The sequence below is a fragment of the Furipterus horrens genome, unplaced genomic scaffold (genome assembly GCF_987537825.1).
Source record: "Furipterus horrens unplaced genomic scaffold, mFurHor1.1.pri manual_scaffold_1, whole genome shotgun sequence".
Classification (NCBI taxonomy): Eukaryota; Metazoa; Chordata; class Mammalia; order Chiroptera; family Furipteridae; genus Furipterus; species Furipterus horrens.
The window spans coordinates 108,547,043-108,566,864 of NW_028327171.1; the positions used below are offsets into that span (position 1 = coordinate 108,547,043).

Genomic DNA, 19,822 nt, shown 5'->3' on the forward strand with positions numbered 1-19,822 from the left:
TAGAGTACACCCTTATAGATTTGTTGCCAATATGACCTAGAGAACACAGCCATATACAAGTGCCTTCCTCAGCCTGCGTGGTGACAGGCTCCCTTCTGCTTCGATGGCATCATCATCCGTGGACATCCACATCCAGTTAACCAAGTCCAGTGTTCTCCTAATCTGGGGTTCTCTAAGCCTCCTTGGCCTAAGGAAGCTATAGATCTCCGTTTTCCTTTCCCCCTCTCAGAACTGACTGAGCTGAATTCATGACCAAGTTCCAAGTCCCCAGGCAGCAATACTCTTTCATTTTCTTATTTCTACAAAGTTAAGTTTCTCTGGTATTCTAATGCCTCTGAATTTTGAAAGAAGTGTAGAATGTTAGGGCTCAAAGTGACCTTCAAAGATCATCTAACCTGTAGGTAAACTGTTATCTCAGTGATTGATCAACATAAAATGTTAATTTGACAGATTATATCTTATGGTTTGCAAAATACTTTTACATTAATTATTTAATCTTTACCCTGTGACTTAGGCAAGCAAACTGTTATTGTTTTATAGAAAAGAAAACTGAGCCTCAGAGAAATGAAATGTTTCCAAAGTCATACAGCCTAAGATTAGTAGGACCAACATTTTCTCATTTTTATTACAATATTCCTTCTACCTTGCATTCATTTGGATGCTCACAAAAAATAAGTAACCAACTTTATGAGCCAGGAAGACAAATGACTACAGTAATAGAAAATTATACCAACAAGAGTTTTCATTAATAAGAGTACAAAAAATGATGATAACAAAACAGCTAAGATACCTACATAACATCAGGAGGCCCAGAATACACCAGTAAGTGCTACAAATACTAGGACAAAAATTAATATTCCTAGACTTTTTTTCCTTCTCATTGTGAGAGGTTCAGATGAAAAATCATAGCATTACCTAGCTTTGTTCCCAAACTAAAAATCATCACCACCACCATCATCCTGCTATACATATTACAGTATGTTACATTAAGCCTGATACTGAAAGTGAGGGTACTGTTATCCTAAATTTACAGATGAGAAAACTGAGGCTCAGAGGGGTTAAGGGTTTTACCAGCTAGTAACAAAGCCAGGTGTTCTGACTTAAGATTCTGTGCTCTTTCCATACTCTCCCAGTTCTGCTTCTAGGACTAATGCAGTCACAGGGATCAGTCCCACCGCTGAACCCAAGGCATGGGTATAAACTGCCATGCATTTTTTATCTTCCTAAAATCAAATCTCTCGCTTTAAAGCACTGCAGTGCTTTGGGAAAATAAAAATTAACAAGATGTCAAGGATATGGCATTATTTAACGAAACAGGTAGAGACTGAAGCAAAATGAATCATGGTAGAAGGACTTACCTAGTTCAAAATGCATGCTATGAGCTCCATTTTGCAAAGAGATGAAGCATTTAGGCGTGTGATCCATGTATGCATGCGCCCAAACTTACAGGCAGCTTTTGGAAATCATTAGCATCTCTAACCAGCCAGCCACAGTACACCAGTGGCATCAGAGATTTCACACGTACACTCTCAGAAGTTATTTCCTACAACTAATTGTTGTACAGATTGGCACCTCACCCACAATCTGCTAGACTGGCCATGAATTAACGTCTCAATCCAGATATTCCAGCTTCCGCGGGATTTCTGCCCCAGTGTTATCGATGCACAACATGGCACCAGTCATTTTCTGCCCAAGGAAGAAATACCAAGGAGGGTTATGGCATAAGAGACCAGGATTAGTATTTTTCTAATTGAAAAATTAGTATTTTTCTAGTTGAGAGGAGGAAAGGAAATCTGAAACAGATTGTGTCGACTTCTGTTTATGTTGAAGTGACAGAGGTATTGTATTTACTGATCTTGAAACTTCAAAACCATTTTTTTCCTCCCATAAAACTCAGATTGTGGCCAGACACAAGGTCGATTTTCAAGGCCTAATTCATCTAGTTTGATTACTTACACTAACTCTATTAGCTGGATAAGCACCACATGTACATTTCACCCAGGACTTTCTAGACCGTGTCAGCTGTTTCTCCTATTCTAGTGCTCCCTAGCTGAGTACTAAGGTCACCTAGAAATTTTACTCAGCCTAGTCATGACCTCTAAATGTATGGGTTATTTATGCTATTTTGCTTATTTTCTTCCCCCTTCCTCCTTCCTTCGGATTGCTTACTTACCAAACCTCAAGCCTGTCTTCTCTTGGCTGTCTTGCAAGGCATAGGCAGTTGGACTCACTGCTTAGATGTGACTAAGTGTTCGTCACAGATAATCACTCGTTCTTTGAAAACCATTACTGCATACCCATCATATGCAAGGTACTGTGCTAGGCATTTTAGGAGATGAAAATGTGACTAATATAATATTCTACTTTTCTGGAACTTCACATTCTAAGGGAAGAAATGAAACATAGGTCAAAAAACTGACCAAAGGCAGTGGTGAGTGCCACAAAGGCAGTAAATACAAAATGATATGGTTGTGCTAGGTGACAAAGACATTGTTTTTAATGGGAGTGATTAGGTATAGTAGATTTCAAGAAGTTATTGGTATTTAAAATGGGCCTTAGGAAAACAAAAGGATACCAACAGAAGGAATTAATTTGTTTGGACTATTCTGTGTTCCAGAAGGAATTTCAGAACCATATATGCAATGCATCAGATAAATTGATGTTTAAATGTAAATGGGTGAGGACATTGGTATAGAGGGACAATAAAGATAGGGAAAGAATATATGAAGCTGGGAATGAGGTTGTTCCTTAAAATAAGTACCTATGGAACAGGGTGCCAGGTAAGATTAGGAAGATGACCATTTTGATTACCTAGACCCGTCATGTCTTCTCTCCAACTGTGGGTCAAGGACAGCAAGCTCTCTGACTAAAGGGCCCATCAGAGAAGGCAGCAGCTCTGGGGAAGCTGCAAAAGCCATTCATCTGTGTTCTGGTCCCAATCCCCTAGGTCCTGGGATGGATCCGTAATGGAGAGTCAATGCTCAACGCCAGCCTGGTCAATGCCAGCTCTTTGTCAGAAGCAGAGCAGCTGCAGCGGGAGCACGAGCAGTTTCAACTGGCCATCGAGGTAACACCCAAATCTGGCTACGCTGTCCTCCCTTCCGCTTTCTGCTCTGTGGTTCAAGCAGGACGCTTCCTCAAGGTGTGGGTATTCGTTACTCCTTCTAGTGAAATGGTCCAGGTAGCCTCCCTACCACCCAGGAATTGATGGAGAAATAAATGCAGGGTTCATCACCCAAGGAGGCCTGATATTAGAAGACAAGTATTCACACAAAAAAATGTGTATTTGCTTTCTTACTCATTGGTAACTTTAACCTTCAAAGCCCCTGGTACATTGAGTTTTTATTCATTATGGACTAGGCACCATGTTAAAAATGTAAAGAAGACCACACAGAATTGAGGATAAACAAGTGCAAAAGTCATTAGTAAATTAAGATTCCATTTTACATTTAGTTTACGTGTAAGATTTAGATTCCATTTTCAGGTTCTGCCTTTTAATAAGAACAATAATCACGGGAGCAGATTGCACTAGATAGTTTGCTTCACTGAGAGTAGTTGTTCAACAATGCTGTTTTAAAGGCTCTTTTAAAATAGTTTGATAATCTAACATAAATTTTATCTTGCTTTAAATAATACCTTTAATTATCTTTTCAGCTAGAACATTATCCTTCCCAAAGAGACCTGAGCTGATTGCTTTAGATTGGTGCGGGGGAAAAGAGTAGGAAATGGGGCTGATATTAAAAATAAAATAAGTTCAGTACCAATGGGAAAAGTGATAAAGACTGAAAAGTTCAAAGACATTTATTATTTGTGGTTCAGTACAAAACTCAACCCACTTCTGAGTGTGTAAGAAATGTAAAGGAGTTATCTTCTACTAAAAAAATTATTGTTAATGAGAATTTTCTATAATAATGGTACATTAATGGTCTATGCCAATAAGTATCTGTTTAATACAGTAATCCAATTGATTGCTAGTCATTTTTAAACTAGTATTAAACTAGTATTCATTGATTTGAATCATCTAATTTTCCAGAAGACATCTTGTATGTGTAAACATACCAGCAATGTGAATGACATGTGTCTATAAGATTTATGATATCTTCTTAAGAACCACTGCTAGTACTAGGATACTGTCCAGGATTGAAGATTTTAAAATATTCTGTATAGTATTACCAGAGAACTAATGAGAGGAGAGAAGTTTTGTTTTCATTAGCTATCTCTGTTGCATTTTACTGGCATGCTCAAACATGAGAGTGTTGGGATCTATTCACTGTAAAGGAAAAATCAGGATTGGGGTTGCAATCAAGAATCAGGCACACAGTGGACAAGGCCCTGCAAAGAGGCAGCAGTGATGAGAACTAAATTTTGTCAGTCAGGCCAGAGGAGTGTTGTGAAGTTGGGAGGGGTGCTAGGCAGAGAGAGCAGACAGCTCTTGGCCACATCTTGTTTATCTTAAATGTAAAGGTTTACGGGCCTGGCAGGTAATTAAATTTTCAGTCCCTTAATCAAATGTTGGGAAAGTAGCACTAAGTGGCATGACACACTTGAGCATCTCAGTGAGCTAGTGGAAAATAGTGGGTAAATGCATTTGCAGTGCTATCAAAATGACTAAATTTCATGTGACTTGCATATGCAGCATGTATTAATTTGTGTTAGATGCTGTTGCATCCTTAAAGAGTAAAGGTTCACTAAGCATAGATGTCTCTTAATTGCCTGAGTGAAACTTGATCAAATATTCTCAGAACTGATATTGAAATAGAGGTACCTACAGAGTTTATGCCTATGGTTTCAAGAGTACATGGCAGAGCAGTTGGGATTTCTGGAATATCTTGCGAATGCAAGGTAGGCTGCATCTACTAGAATAAAGAAGAGAACAGAATCAGAATTTGAACATATGCTCCTTCTTCAGGTGGCTTTGTGCTTCTCTCTAAATGTGTCAGTTTACACCTGGTTACGCCAAGGATAATTTAAGCAGATCTAACTAGTCTGGTCTGGCTTAACCCTCTCTGATGGTTTTAGTGGAGGCCTTTACAATATTTGCTGATAGGAAACATAATTTGACTTCTTGGGCCCTAAGGAAGAACCCTGAGTTCCAGAAGGGAAAAGAGAATAGCTATAGGTAGGGTGATCATATAATTTACTAATAAAACAGAGACACTTTTAAGAGTGAAAGAGGGAATTATTAATAACTAAGCCAAAAAAAAATAGGCATCTACTAGAACTGTCATGGGCAAAGCAGGATTTGCTCACCCTAGTGTGGGTGGCCACATTAGTATGAAGGTTTTGGTCTTGCAAGAGAAAGTCAGAATTTTTACCTGAAGTAGGCTTGGTTTCAGGAAAACTCTCCAGAGCCATTCAGAATGGAGAGTAATACACAGCCAGCAAAAGCAAAGCTTGATGAACAAACCCAGATTATTATCTATTAGTAGCCAAGATGTTGTGGCCGATGTGTCTTCAAGAACAATGAACATCATAGAGACAAGCTCAATTTCAAATTCCGTATTTATTTGAAATCTTCTTTTGTATTTTAAGCTTAAACATTGTGGCTGAAATAGTGAAGTAGTGGTTATCCAGTAGTTATAACTGGATAATAAATTCAGTTGATTTGGTTCAATTTCCTTCCATGTTTTGCTGCTAAATATTAACCTCTTTGATAATCCATGTCTTAAAGATACAGCACTCAATAGTATTAGATAAAGAGCAGAAATAAATGCAAAACAATAATTCAAACCTAGCAATGCAAAGATTATGTCATATGTCATATGCATAAGAGTTTATTATTTTGGAAATTAAAGGAGGAAGGGATTCTCAGGACTATTAAATGATAGTGAGTATTAGAATAAAGAAGAGGATTTCTTACACAGAATAAATTATCAGAAAATTAAAGTTACTCCTCCACTGTCAGAGAAAAAGGCATTATAACAGGTTGATGATGACAATTATATGTTGGTTTTATATATTGAGGAGAAGCCAGATAATTATCATAATCACTAAGTGTTCATTTGGTGAAGCCTTCCTCTAAACGGGACACTGTAGATTTTGTTCTAATTGCTAGACATAAAATGATGTGATGTGATATAGTGGAAATGACATAGGTTTGGGAGTAAATTGAACCTGAATCTTATTCTTGGTTTTATTACTTCCTTGGTTTTACATTTTTGGGCAAGTCATTTCACCAGTCTGAGCCTCAGTTTCTTAATCTGTGAAGTGGGAATAGGAACATTTAGCTTTTAGTAGTGCCATGAGAACTATGAAAAAATATGCATAAGCAAGCCCAGTGCCTAGCACAGAGGATACACTTGGTTCTGTTACAGCTATTCAAGTGATTTTTTAAGTAATCCTTGCCTGAGAGTTTCACAGTCTAAGGAGAATCAACCAAGTGTAAGATGAGTGTTACAGTTCAAAAAAAGGTAGTTTTTAGTGAGGCTCAGGCTGTCTGAAAAGGCTTCTTTTGAAGGAGGTCGGACTGAGCTGAGTCTCAAAGGGTGACTGGAACAGAGATGAGGAGAGGCTAAGGGATGTTCATTAAAGTCAGGAAGAATGAAGGGAGTGAAAACAAAAAAGTGCCTGGTGTGTTTTCAAAGCATTTTGTGTCTAAGTAGCAGGTGATAATGCTATGAAGTACTTAGGACCACATAATGTGAGGCTTTGAATGACATCCTCTAAATTTTGGGCTTGATTTCATAGCAATGAGGGAACCACTGAAGTCTTTTGAACTGAAAGAAGGGAGAGTTGTTTATAGCATAAAATCAGAGGATTAGAGCTGGAAAGGACATTAGAAGTCACACAATCCAAGCACTGCCTACTACAGAACACTAATCTCTCATCTGTGTAAGGGCGGGGTTAAAGCACAGCAGTCTGTATCTGAAGTGATGAGGGTGGGGCTGGGACTCAGAGTGAGGAACAGCAGACAAGGATATGATGAGATGGTGACGTTAGGTGGCAGCGAGGAGAACACCATGAATGGAACGATGAACTGCCCTGGAAAGACTATTTTAGAGGGAGGAGGGGTTTAGTTTTAGATGTGGAACTTGTGGAGCTGTCTGGCTGACTGACATGGGCAGACAGAGTGAACTGATTAGTGCTGTTGACCTGAATGAGAGGTGTGACAGGCAGCTCACCTTTACCTCCAAAGACGATTGAAGATACAGGTCAGATGCTGGGGTGAGAGATGTGGACTGGGGAGTCATTTATAAAGAGGAGCTAACAGAAGTCAAGGAAATAAATGAGAGCTCTACCGAAGTTTTTAAAAAAAGAAACAACCAAGAATGGGTCAAGGGGTACCTCTGCGTTTAGGAGACAGGAAAAGAAAATACTGCCACTAATAAAAAACAGAGAAAGAAACCAGGGATTTGTAGTGGATTGTTTCTGCCCATTAGTGTACTTTTTCCAGCTGTGTTCAGCAGTTAGGAGCTCTAATGCTGATGTGGTCATCAGGATTGAAGGCTGACAGTGGCAAGGCAAGGGAATAAAGGAGTCTAGGCCACTAAAGAAAGTGGTGTTAATGGAGTTGATGGTGGGTACAGATTCAGGAGAGAAGAAAGGGAAGCCAGGAGCTGGTTGAGCGACCGGGGAAAATAGCGAGGACTGCGTGGCCTGCCATCTGGGATGAGGGATAAGGGTGAAGGGGGACATAGAGGAGAAAGGGAGGGAGGTGTACTCACACACAGGAAGTGAAGAATGGGTGTGCTCTTGGGAGCTGTCCCGGCATTGCTGCCCAAGGAGAAGGGCAGAAATCATTCTAGAGTAAGTTACTGGGCTTCTAGCTGCTCGCTTTCACTGCCAGCTGAGCTATGCTTTCCAAAAGTGCAAAGGCCGAATTTCGACATTGGGTTGAAATGATCTGAGCAGTCATGTCTGGGATAATATTAGCTCTTTAAAGTTCTATGGCTCATCCACATCAGCCTTTAATTTTAATCCCAGCCGGTGCTCTCCCTGTCACCCAGTCATCCAGCCTGGTCTCCCCATCTTCTACAGTAAATGTTAACTCGGAGGTTGCAAACCACATTGAGCCTGAATAAGAAAATAAGCCTTCTAATATATATATATATATATATATATATATATATTCCTAAAGACAAACATAAATAATGCAGTAATGTGGGGATTATGTGTTGAGCTGAACTGTCTAGTACTGCTCTGTTCCCTTGGTGAGGTTACTAAGGGATGATATGAGTTGCTACTCTTCTGCTTTAATAACCTGCCAAGTCTATTTCTTCTACTGGTATCCTTTTCAACTGATTGTTAATGTTTAAAATGGTTGCATTGTTGGCTCAGATTTGTGTTACAAGGGTTTTTTTTTTTTATGTGCTGTGTTGATTTGATCTATAAAATGGGACTGCAACAATAATCTCCTTTGAAAATGTATTATGAATAATAATTTCATGATTATACTTGAAAAAGAAATTTAACTAATGGGTGAGCCAATCAGAGAACAGATTATACACAATTGTTGTTTTTCTACCACAGACCCTGAAATGTTAAGACCCAGAGCAATACAAGTAGAAGTGAAAGGATGGGGAACAGGAGTTAGGGACCTGAGCAATTAGTTAATGAAAATGTATTATATTCCTTTTTTAAAATATGCTTTAAAAACAATGATGTGTTAGTCATCGTGACAAAATGTTTGAATCAGTCATTTAAAACTCTTTAACTTTTCTGCATCTTTCCACTCACGCCTCACTCCACCCCCTCCCATACCACACCTGGGCTGTTCCCACGGACCTTTCTCTCCTCCCCTTGTGCCCAGTCCCTCTTTCATGCCACTTCCTTGCAGAAGACGCACCAGAGTGCCCTGCAGGTACAGCAGAAAGCTGAGGCACTGCTCCAGGCTGGCCACTACGACGCAGACGCCATCCGGGAATGTGCTGAGAAGGTGGCCCTGCATTGGCAGCAGCTCATGCTGAAGATGGAAGACCGGCTAAAACTGGTCAATGCCTCTGTGGCCTTTTACAAAACTTCTGAGCAGGTGAGAAATAGGGCTGTGGGATGTGTGAGGCTGAGGTTGATGGAGAGTTATTTTCGGCCTCACGCTGCAAATCTGCAGAATCTGCCACAGCAAGAAACCAGTCTTCTCAGTACTAACCTTTGAGATCAGGAGAATGATGTGTGGAAACACCACAGTTGGCTTCCTTATAATGCTTTCCATTAGAGAAATGGGCCACGTGATTTGTTTCTTACACATTTCTCAAACTGATGGGATCTAGCTGTTGAAACAGAAATTGGGTGTGTATATACTGAATGCTAGATTGGAGCGGTGTATTAGTCAGCTGTGCCGCACAAAGCTGTGTAACAAATCACCCAAAAACTCAGTGGTATAAAGCAATAAGCATTCATATTTTTTGCTCAAGTATCTAGAGCTCAGCTGGTCTTGGCTGAGCTTGGTAGAAGAGTCTCCAAGATGCAGATTGGGATTCGATCTGTTCCTATGTCTCTCATCCTCCTTGATTGGCAGCTACTTGAGGCACATTTAGAGTGAAAGGCAGGAGTGCAAGAACCCAAAATCTTCTGTGAAAGTGCATGTCAAGCCTCTGCTTGTGTCACATGCTCTAACATCCTTTTGGCCAAAACAAGGCATTTAGCCAAGCCTCCTCTGGAAGCTGGGGGAAGAGAGTGACAATTTGCTGAATATAATCTAATTTACCACAATCAGGTACTATGCATTGCTTGAAAAATGTACAGTTCTTTTACTCATGGGGCTCCCAGTCTAATGGAGGAAACACAGCTCTCTGTCACTGGAGAACTATGAGTCTAACTTGTAGGATGGTGTCCCTGTGGGAGAAAAGGCAGGAAATATATACAGCAGGCCCATAATGATGCACAAGAGTTAAGAAAGTTTTTAAATGATTTGGGTGCTGTTAGGGAATTCGATCCATAAAATAGAGGTAATTTTATTCAGTGTAAAACATGTTTCCTCACTATAATTGCTCCCTAGTAGAAATAGATCAGAGAAACATTCTCTTCTGGGTGGCTGATGGGAACCATGGAAAGTGTCTAGGAACAGGTACAGCATGTCAGAGGGCCCTGCAGCCAGTGTTCTTATCTGCATGCCTTCTCTCAGTCCTTTTTTCTGTTGTTTCAGAGAGATGATGCCTTCAAAGGCCACAGAAGTGGGAGCAGCAGACAAAGATGATAAAGAGCTTCCCCAGTTGATCTATAAAATCCCAATCAAATCCCAGCAGGCATTTTTATAAAAATTGATATGCTGATTCTCTAACATTTATATGGAAATGCAAGAAATAATTTTGAAAAGGAAGAACAAAGTTGAAAAAGTTACACTACCTGATTTTGAGATTTACCTTAAAACTGCCATAATCAAAACAGAATGATATTGGGTGTAAGAATAGACTCAATGGAATAGAATAGAAGTTCCAGCAGTAAACCCACAGATATACAGTCAGTTGATTTTTGACAAAGCAATTTAATAAGTAAAATATTTTAAACACATGATTCTGGACAACTGAATATTCATATAAAAACGAGGTTTAATCCTTGTTTACTATCATACACAAGTTTTAATTTGAGATGGATCAAGCTACTAGAAGAGACAGCACTCTGGATTAAGACTCAGGAAATTTGACCCTGAACTAACTTTGCCAAAGGTCACTTTATAGCTCAAGATTTCTGTTTCTCTGCCTATTAAATCAAAGGTTTATGCTAGATAATCTTTTCATCTTACAAGTTGATTGGTTTTAAGTCCAATACATCATGGGACAGGTGTCAAGTACTGTTTTTCTTAGAATTTTTGAATGTCTATGTTTTCTCTTAAGATGTGAGCCATCCTGCATGTTTTCATGTCATGTCTAAGGAGAGATGTGTGGTGCTGGAGAAGTCATCTAGAGTTCAGGCACAGGCCTCTCATACATGAGAATCATGTTGTATGAGGGTGCCCTGCCTGGGACATGTTTCAGCTCAACTCATAACTTAATAAGTGTCCTATTTAATGCCACACTCTTCATCAAAAAGGATAATTTCCTCAGTCAGAGGAGGCCAAGGATACTTATAGCTGCTCTCACCTGCTGCCATAGTCAAGCAAGTGATCAAAGCCTATTGAAGGAAAGTCTAGGAATACGAGTTTCTGTTTATTGCATCCTTCTCTTGGCCCTGACACGAGGCTGCCCTGGGTCTCCTGCAGTTACACTCAACCTAACTTTCCCTCCAAGCCCCGTTTGAAATGCTTTTGCTTTTGCTGTCTTGTGATTTCGTTAAAAGGTTATTTAGAGCATGGCCTCTCAGCATTTTTCAAACTGAAAAAGCTCCTTAACTCTTTTTCAGGTTCACCCAAATTTGTTATCCCTCTGAAGGAAATGTACATTTTGCAGTAGAAGGCCTGGAGATGTCATTGCCATGCAGTAGTGTCCTGAGACATTTTTGCTGGGGTATTTTTTCACAGGGAGGGGAAAAATAACATTCATTTATGGCCCATAAGTCACACTATACATAGGCAATTTCCTTCTTCATCTCTGCTTGAAACTACTTCTATTTACAAATGGTTGGGCAACCGGAGTATCTCCTCCAAACCTCATTTTCCTGTACTACCTAATTCACAGAATTATCATCAAGTTATATCAATATAATGTATTTTTAAAAGCCTCAAAAATTACTTGTCTATCGTCTACATAGTATCCCTAGGTGATATCATCAGTCCCTGTAGCTTCAGCCTTTACCCATTGACTGTCAGAAGTTGATTCCAAAACCCATATCTCAGTCTCAGTCTGTCTCCCAAGGTCTAGATGCTGGATCTCACTGCCTCCTGGACTTCTCTTAAATGGTCCAGGGCACTGCATACCCTAAATCTACAAACTGAACTTTGAATAAAAAATTGTGCATCTGTGCAGGGTTCTCTTTGCTAAAGGTCCTCAAAAAATACTTCCCAACCAACTGACTTACTGCATCTTCTTCTCCCCACAATCCGTTAGGTTTGTAGTGTCCTGGAGAGCTTAGAGCAAGAATACCGAAGAGATGAGGACTGGTGTGGTGGACGAGATAAACTGGGGCCAGCAGCAGAGATGGACCACGTCATTCCACTCATCAGTAAACATTTGGAACAAAAGGAGGCCTTTCTTAAGGTCAGAGCACATTGTCATCCAAGGCCTGGGACTTTAGCCTATTCTTTCATCTACCTTCTCTCTCCCTCCTCCTTTCTCTCCCACCCCACCCCCATTCTCACATACACTGCTTCATATGGGCTTTCCATACCCCTGTTTTTTCTAGCTTCTTATCTAAAGGGAGGCATTTGTAGGGAATATATTGGCTGGCTAACTTGAAAAGTTGAAAGGTCATACTTCAAATATTTATTCCTCTCAGCACTTTTCTATAATTAGGCAGTTAGGATACATCATTACTACTGGTGCCATGTTCAAATATCCTGATATCCCATTGATGTTAGTTGAGAAAAATACATACTTTCACTCAGTTTTGTTTGGTTTATTAAAATCATTTCAATTGAAATATATAAACCTAGCTATAAAATGATATTAAAATAAATCTTTTGTAAAGGAATAATGCAATATTTAGGGCAAGAATTAAAAGAAAGAAATGTAGACATCTTATTTATAAGTTTAATGATTAATCAATTACTGATCAATTAACACTGTTTATTCTCCTACATGAAGAAAGCAATACCTTCGATTATTTCTTTCATTTTTAATAGAGCTGTAGCTTCCCAGGGAGGAAGCCCAGTAGGTGCGCTAAACGGGCTTTCCACTCCTGTGGAAAGTCCTGCCAGCCCACTTCCCTCCAGGTGTTGATCTTCTCTCTTCTGTGTCAAAGCTTATCTACAGGCTCCATTTGCTCTCAAATTTCTTGCTTTCATGTTCTACTCCCTCTCAGGTTTCTGAAAGCAAAAAGAGAATTTTTATACTCTGAAATGTTGCCACTAATTTTCTACAATTGTGTAATTAACTGCCTTTCTTTTTTAGGGATTTTCTCTACTGGACCACCTTATTTAGTTGTTGGGTTTTTTTTTGTTTTTGTTTTTGTTTTTTAAGATGGCCCCCCTGGCCCTTCTCCCATTTATCTGTTTTCTGTACCTGCAGTCAGTCAGAACTCTTAGTAGTCAATTCTTACTAATGAGATTAAATAGAAATTCTTCTATACAGGGCTTAAGATGATTTTAAAAGTTTTCCCTCTTATAAAATAAAACTTAAAACAAAATGACTTAAGTAGAGCATATCGGATTTTAAATAAAGGTATAAAGGTATTTCTTTATAAGAGTAAATGCTTCTTTTGAAGAAGGAAAAAAGAAAATGTACTGACTAGATGTTTTCCACATGCGCCTAAAACCATAGTCCAGGAATTCCCTGTTGTTATGGGAAGTATATGCCCGATGGATGGAACATCGGGCTCTCCATTTGTGTACATTAACTACTCTATTTTGGATTTCTTAGCTTGAACCACCATCCAGCTCTTAAATTTATGGGCCTCTGAATGGATCCACCAGCAGTCTTTTCCCAGAGCTCTTAGAAGCCATTGTTGCTAATGCAGTATTTTACATATTTTCTACTATATAATTTGTAGAATCAGATGATAAGTGTAAAAGGATTTAAAATTTGACAGTTTTGGCCCTGGCCAGGTCACTCAGTTTGTTCAAGTGTCATCCCGATACACCCAGTTTGCAGGTTCGATCTCCAGTCAGGGCACATACAAGAAGGAACCAGTGAAGGCATAAATAATTGGAGCAACAAATCTCTCTCTCTCTCTCTCTCTCTCTCTCTCTCTCTCTCTCTCTCTCTCTCTCTCTTTCTCTCTCTTTCCCCCTCCCTCCCCCCCCTCCATCTCTCACTCCCTCTCACTCCCTCTCTCCCTCTCTCCCTCTCCCCTTCCCTCTCTTGCTCTTGGACTCTGCAAAATCAATAAATAAAACAATTTAAAATTTGACAGTTTTGTCTAGAGATGATTTAATTATGAAAACTGTGGATTAAAAATTAGTGGACTACCATGTATTACTTATACAATCGGGGGAAAAACTGCTTGTTAAAGAAATGCACATTATCTGTGATCTTGAGATAAACTAGAAATACTGTTAGTAGACCTAGATTCTAGCCCTGACTTGCTTCATGACTCCTGCCCTTTCAGAGCCTCAGATTCCTCCATGTGTACAACAACATTAGACAGAACTATCCTCTCTTCCACCCTCTGCTATTGTGAGTCTTAAAAGAGCTAGTATAAGAGCTTATTCTTTTAGGTAGAGTGTTATTTCCCAACAATAGGGTGCTTATTAGTATTACTGAGGTGGGAGTTGATTTGATGGACAAATAATTTTAAATGTGGATAATAGCCATTTAGATTTGGAATGTATGGTTAATAGGTTTATTTCCAAAATTTACTTTCTCAAATCTAAATGAAACTAATGTTAAAGTGACTTACACCTGTGGTCATATAAGAGGTATCTGGTGGCACAGAAAAACCAGCCTGAGAGTAAATATTAGTAATACTGACTCAACTTATACTAGTCAAGGGATGGCTGATTTCTGGTTTTTATCTGTGATGGGAAGGGGAGAGACGCAGGAAGCAACTCTTTACTCAATAAAAGGGTCAGCCTCTAGCACTGGAATTGGAGTGTCCATGAACTAGAGAGGTCTCCAGGGCTCTGCTCACCCAGAGCTTCAGAAGGCCCTTTTAGGTGTCTCGGATCCCATGCATCTGCTGGACCAGGACTTTTGTGTGAGGCTTCACACCTTTGTTGCCCTCAGGCCTGCACCCTGGCACGACGGAATGCTGAGGTGTTTCTCAAGTACATCCACAGGAACAACGTCAGCATGCCCAGTGCCGCCAGCCATACTCGGGGACCTGAGCAGCAAGTGAAAGGTCAGTGTGAGACCCACTGGCCATGAGCCACTTTAGCGGCACGCCAGAGGCTGTACCTGGTCTTCATGCAGCCTCGGATTTCCTGTTTTTTCTCCTTGGATAAGAAAAAATTAGATGTGGGATGGCATGGGCATTGGTGATTCATGGGAAATATTTTTAATATGCATCAAGATTTAGAATGGAAAAATGATGATAAAATTTCACTAAAGCTTTTTCATTTATTTATTGTAGAGTCTAAAGCAGCACTAATATAATTTTCTGAAATAACAAAAATGGCCTGTCTCTATGTGGCCGTCTAGTAGCCACTAGTCACATATGACTATTGAGCACTTGAAATGTGCCTAGTGCAACTGAAGAGCTGAATTTTTACTTCTATTGAATATTAATCAATTTAAATTTAAATAGTCAAATATGGGTAACAGCACAATGCTAGGATATTTATAGCCTGGGCATGAGACAACTTCTAATCCCAGCTTTATTACTTCTTGCTTAAGCTTTTAAAATTTCAGTTTCCTTACTTAAAAGTAGAGAAAGATAGCTAGATTGTTGCTGCTTAAAATGTGGTCCCCAGACCAGCAGCATTGGCATCACTTGGGAGATGTAAGAAACACAGACTTTCAGGCCCCACCTACACCTACTGAGTCAACCTGAATTTTAGTAAGAAGTCCCCCATCCCATTCCAACCAGGTGATTTGTGCATACATAAAATTTAGGTAAGTACTGGTCTAGAAAATCTTTCATGTCCCTCTTGAATTCTATGAAATTTGTAACTGTGTAAAACAATCAGGAGCCTTTAAAAGCTACTTATTAACTGACCACATTCAGTCTAAATTATCGGAATCACTTACTGTGGACCACACAGAAATGCACCTTTGAATAGGTATAGAATTTAACAAATGTCTTGACACATGGAGAAATAAAACTCTGGAGACCAAGGTTAGGAAGGGAACTGAAACAGATTTGGAGTGAGGGGTGGGGACAGGCTTGGAGAGCTGCAGAATGGATCGCAGGAGGGGCTGATCTGCTCTAAGAAGAGCCCCCCTCCTGCTCAGAGAGCTGCAGTGTAGAGAAGATCAGAGGCCAATGGGAGAATTAATTTTAGGAATCAAAGTCCTGTATAGAGAAGAGGGAAGCAGTGTTCTTTTTCCATGTGTTCAAGCAACCTTGTGTGTGGCTGGCATTATGTCACATTTCAGAGCATATGTCCAGACTTCCAAATGCAGGGGCAGCTTGGGTGAGACCAGCGGCCTGCTGAGAACGGACACTCCACCTACACCCTCGTGTGCTAAGAGTGACAGGCACCCAGAGAGAACAGGATAAGCTACAACTCTGTGGGGGTGAGGGCAGGTCGTTGCCCATAGGAAGGTTTTTTTTTTTTTAAGGGTAAAATGAAACATGAAGCCCTTTAGGATTTTTGCCTGATGTGGGCTGATTCTGTCAACTACCATAGAGGGAGCGGCAGTGAGCAAAGCTCTGACCAGGAGACAGGAAGACTAAGGGAAACACAGGATCTCATTCATCTGCCCAACTGAAGCTTCTGCCTGAGCACAGACCTACCCTCTTCCCTATATCCGTTTCCTGTCCACTGGCTGCCTGGACCCAAAGCAGGGCCCATATAATTTTTCATATAGGCACAATGATTGCTGCAAAAACAGCCAAAAGCTTCAGTGGTGTAGTGCTGTCAGCACCTGTCGTTCAGTGACTGGGTGCCAGCTGGCGTCAGCCGGCTTGGCTGCGCTCAGTAAGGCAACTCTGCTTCAGGCGCATGTCTGCTGGCGGCGCCCTCGCTGCAAGTCAGGTTCTTGTCTGCTCCACGTGTATAGATTCTGGGGCCTGGGTGGAAGGGACGGCAGTTACCCAGAAGAACTTATAGTGTTGATGGCAGAGACGAAAGGCAAGGTCAGTGTACAGCACATTTCAAGCCCCTCCTTGTGATATCTGTTAACCCATTTGCCAAAGCAAGTCACACGGCCAAGCCTGAGGTCAGAGGTCAGAAAACACACTTTGTCTGTTTGGAGAGAAACTGAAAAGTTACACGGCAAAGGCAGAGACACAGGAAGAAGTGAATAATGGGAGCCTATACGAGCTCTCAGCTTGAGAGAGGAAAGACAGATTCTGTCCTTAGAGAACCAAATTTCCATGGAGCATTAAAAAAAAAAAAACACAAAAGCAACAAAAGCTTTGAAGTGTGAGTATGAGCACTGTGACTTGGGTTGTGTCCCTTTCTGTAGAGCACAGTAGCTTGTGCTTTACTGCCCCCGTAACCCTGGAAACCAAGGTGGCTAAGGTTCAGGGGCCGAAGTCAACAGCTCTACGCCCTCCTCTCTGAGTGACCATGAGCAAGTTACCTATGCTTGCTAAACCTCGATTTCTTCATCATAGAACGGAGATCATAATGGTGCGTGCATCCTGAGGTATTGTGAAAATAAGTGCCTGCCACATAGTGAGGGCTTAATAAATACAAAGTTTTATATAATTCTATGGTTTATTTTATTGATATCTAATATAGTTAGCAGCAAGTATGGGACAGACATAATACAAAATAAATTTGATTGTTTCAAGCATAAAACATTCTATGAACACACTTAGGAAATCTATGCACGTAGCCAGTTACTCCTGAAACAACAAAAGGAGGGAAGGAAATGACACGGACGAACACCTTCCACGGCCCACCGTGGTGCTGTATGGCTTGTTCATGCCCTCACGCTTAGCATCTTTAGGTAACATGAGACCCACTTTCAGCTTTTATGATTGGACCCCAAACAACGTGGAAGTTTGGTCCTAGAGATAGGATTCCATGTGGATGTGATTCCAACACCACTTCCCTTGGCCCACAATTTAGAAGTTTTAAAACTGAGACTCCTATGAAAGTGCTGTTTGCACAGCCTTGCGAGCAGAGCAGAGTGTGTGGCACATGCCTCAGGTTGCCCGTGCAGTTCCACCAGCCTAAGGGCTGTGACCGTTCCCTCTCACCCTTTCCCAGGACTCCTCAAGAATGGCTGGGATTCCTGTCAGGGTCACTCACTCCTACAGGCTCCAGGGACCAACTAAGTTGTTATTTTAGGATTGACACTTCCGATGGCCTCTTACCATCAAGGACTAGGTTTGGTGTGAAAAGAATCAGGGTCACTTTAAAGTCACCCTAGGGACATACTCTTCCCTCGTCGGTTGATGGAACCTCATCAACAGGCTCTCACCCTAGCCTTGCTGATCTTGCTCCCCTCTGGGAAATTCTCTCTCAACCATGCTTTTGCTTCCTTGCTTCTGATGCCTGGATAGTCCTAGGGGAAGACCTGAAGGGCCACAGTTACCTGACACCTGGGATGTGGGGCCAAAGAGGCTGGTCAGACTTGTTCAGGGCCTTCCTGTGACCAGCGCTCGTCTCCTCTGCCCTGCAGCCATCCTGAGCGAGCTTTTACAGAGGGAGAACCGTGTCCTGCACTTCTGGACCTTGAAGAAGCGACGGTTAGACCAGTGCCAGCAGTACGTGGTGTTTGAGCGCAGTGCTAAACAGGTATGTGCAGAGCTTTCCCTGGCTTTGCCTCAGTTCGAGGGACTATACAGGGGCTAAGATGACTAACACTTGGGAACATCCAGAAGAGGGTCATAGCAGTAGGCAGGGTGGAGAAGACAGGAGGTGGGGATGAAGAGAGGAAAGGGAACATGCTGCCACTTACCAGTCACTCAGCCTTTACCAAGCACTTGATTTAGAGTTTGGTGCCAGGAGTTGGGAAGACATTCTGGAGAAAGATTAACCCTAGTTCATGGTGATACTGGGTCAGTCTAATGGACAAGACACTCTCTATATCCATGGGACATTCCAAGTCTAACAGGGGAGGGCTCATTTATAAAATCAACTTCCAAGCTACTCACTGACCAAATCATGCCAGCATTTCCTGGGTCCATCACACTGTCCCAAACCACAACCTTCATGGTAGCATGGCATGTTTTCCTCCTGACAGTTGGCTGGGGGACTGGGTGAGTTGTTTGCTCCCACAGGCGCTTGACTGGATCCAAGAAACAGGTGAATATTACCTCTCAACACATACCTCCACCGGAGAGACCACAGAGGAGACTCAGGAACTACTGAAAGAATATGGCGACTTCAGGGTGCCTGCCAAGGTAGGGAGCGTCCCCGGGCTTTCCTCAAACCTACCCCAGCATTCTCCAGTCTGACCAATTTCACATTGTGAAAGGGAGAATAGCCTCTTACACAGAAATGCTTAACCACAGTGGCAGGAGGTGGAGGGGGGAGACCACAAGTGGGATTATCTCCTTTGAAACCCAAGTAGCCGAAGGATTGCAGCTGCTGGGTAGAGCATCTCTATGAAGAAAGCCAACTTTACATACTGTGCTTCCAAATACTCCTCTCCGTGCTCTGGGTTATGGAATCTGCTATATTTTTTCAGGCCAAATAAGGCAAAGAGATGTATTCATATGAAATGCACATTGCATGTGTGAATATCTTAGGCCACGTGTTCTTGACATTTGAATGGCTTGGGAAATCCATCTTATGAAAAGGGCCAATGGCTATGGGTGGGTTCACAAAACAGTAGAGTCAATTTACAGTTTAAACCCATGTTGTTCAAGGGTCAACTGTACTTCTGTCTGGCCTTAGACCTGCAAATAAGCCAGACTGGGGTCTCTGGGGACCAAACATGCACTGCTACATACCACATACCACATACCACACACCCTCACAACTCTTGGCTTCATTCCCGAGCTGAGGTTTCAGAAGTGGTCACCCATTTTATGAATCCTCCACTAACTCTTGATAGTGGAAAGCCTTCTCCTGCGTTCTTGTGAGCCTCTGGGCCTTTTCACCCAACATGAAAAGCTGTCATTTCAGATAAGAGACTCATTTCAATACCAGCTAGAACAAACAGCACTAGGAAGGTAGCACATGCAGGGAACCCTTTTCAAATCCAAATGAAAATGGCTTTTGAATTAGCCATTTTGCATCTATCTGCCCCTCTCTAAATAGTGTCCATAATGGAACTATTAACAAGCCAAA

At 41.3% G+C, this 19,822-nt stretch overlaps 1 protein-coding gene across 5 annotated transcripts in view; it reads left to right on the top strand.

Moving 5' to 3' along the window:
• The window catches only part of KALRN (kalirin RhoGEF kinase), a 684,790-nt gene that overhangs the window by 424,508 nt on the left and 240,460 nt on the right, over positions 1-19,822 (top strand). For 4 of the 5 annotated variants that reach the window (XM_090277665.1, XM_090277675.1, XM_090277684.1 and 1 more), the window contains exons 16-21: positions 2,948-3,067; positions 8,750-8,968; positions 11,919-12,068; positions 14,694-14,808; positions 18,207-18,322; positions 18,808-18,930. In XM_090277665.1, the coding sequence (XP_090133791.1) occupies positions 2,948-3,067; positions 8,750-8,968; positions 11,919-12,068; positions 14,694-14,808; positions 18,207-18,322; positions 18,808-18,930 (843 nt within the window). The remainder of the gene's footprint in view (positions 1-2,947; positions 3,068-8,749; positions 8,969-11,918; positions 12,069-14,693; positions 14,809-18,206; positions 18,323-18,807; positions 18,931-19,822) is intronic. The other variant, XM_090277702.1, reaches the window with a different exon arrangement.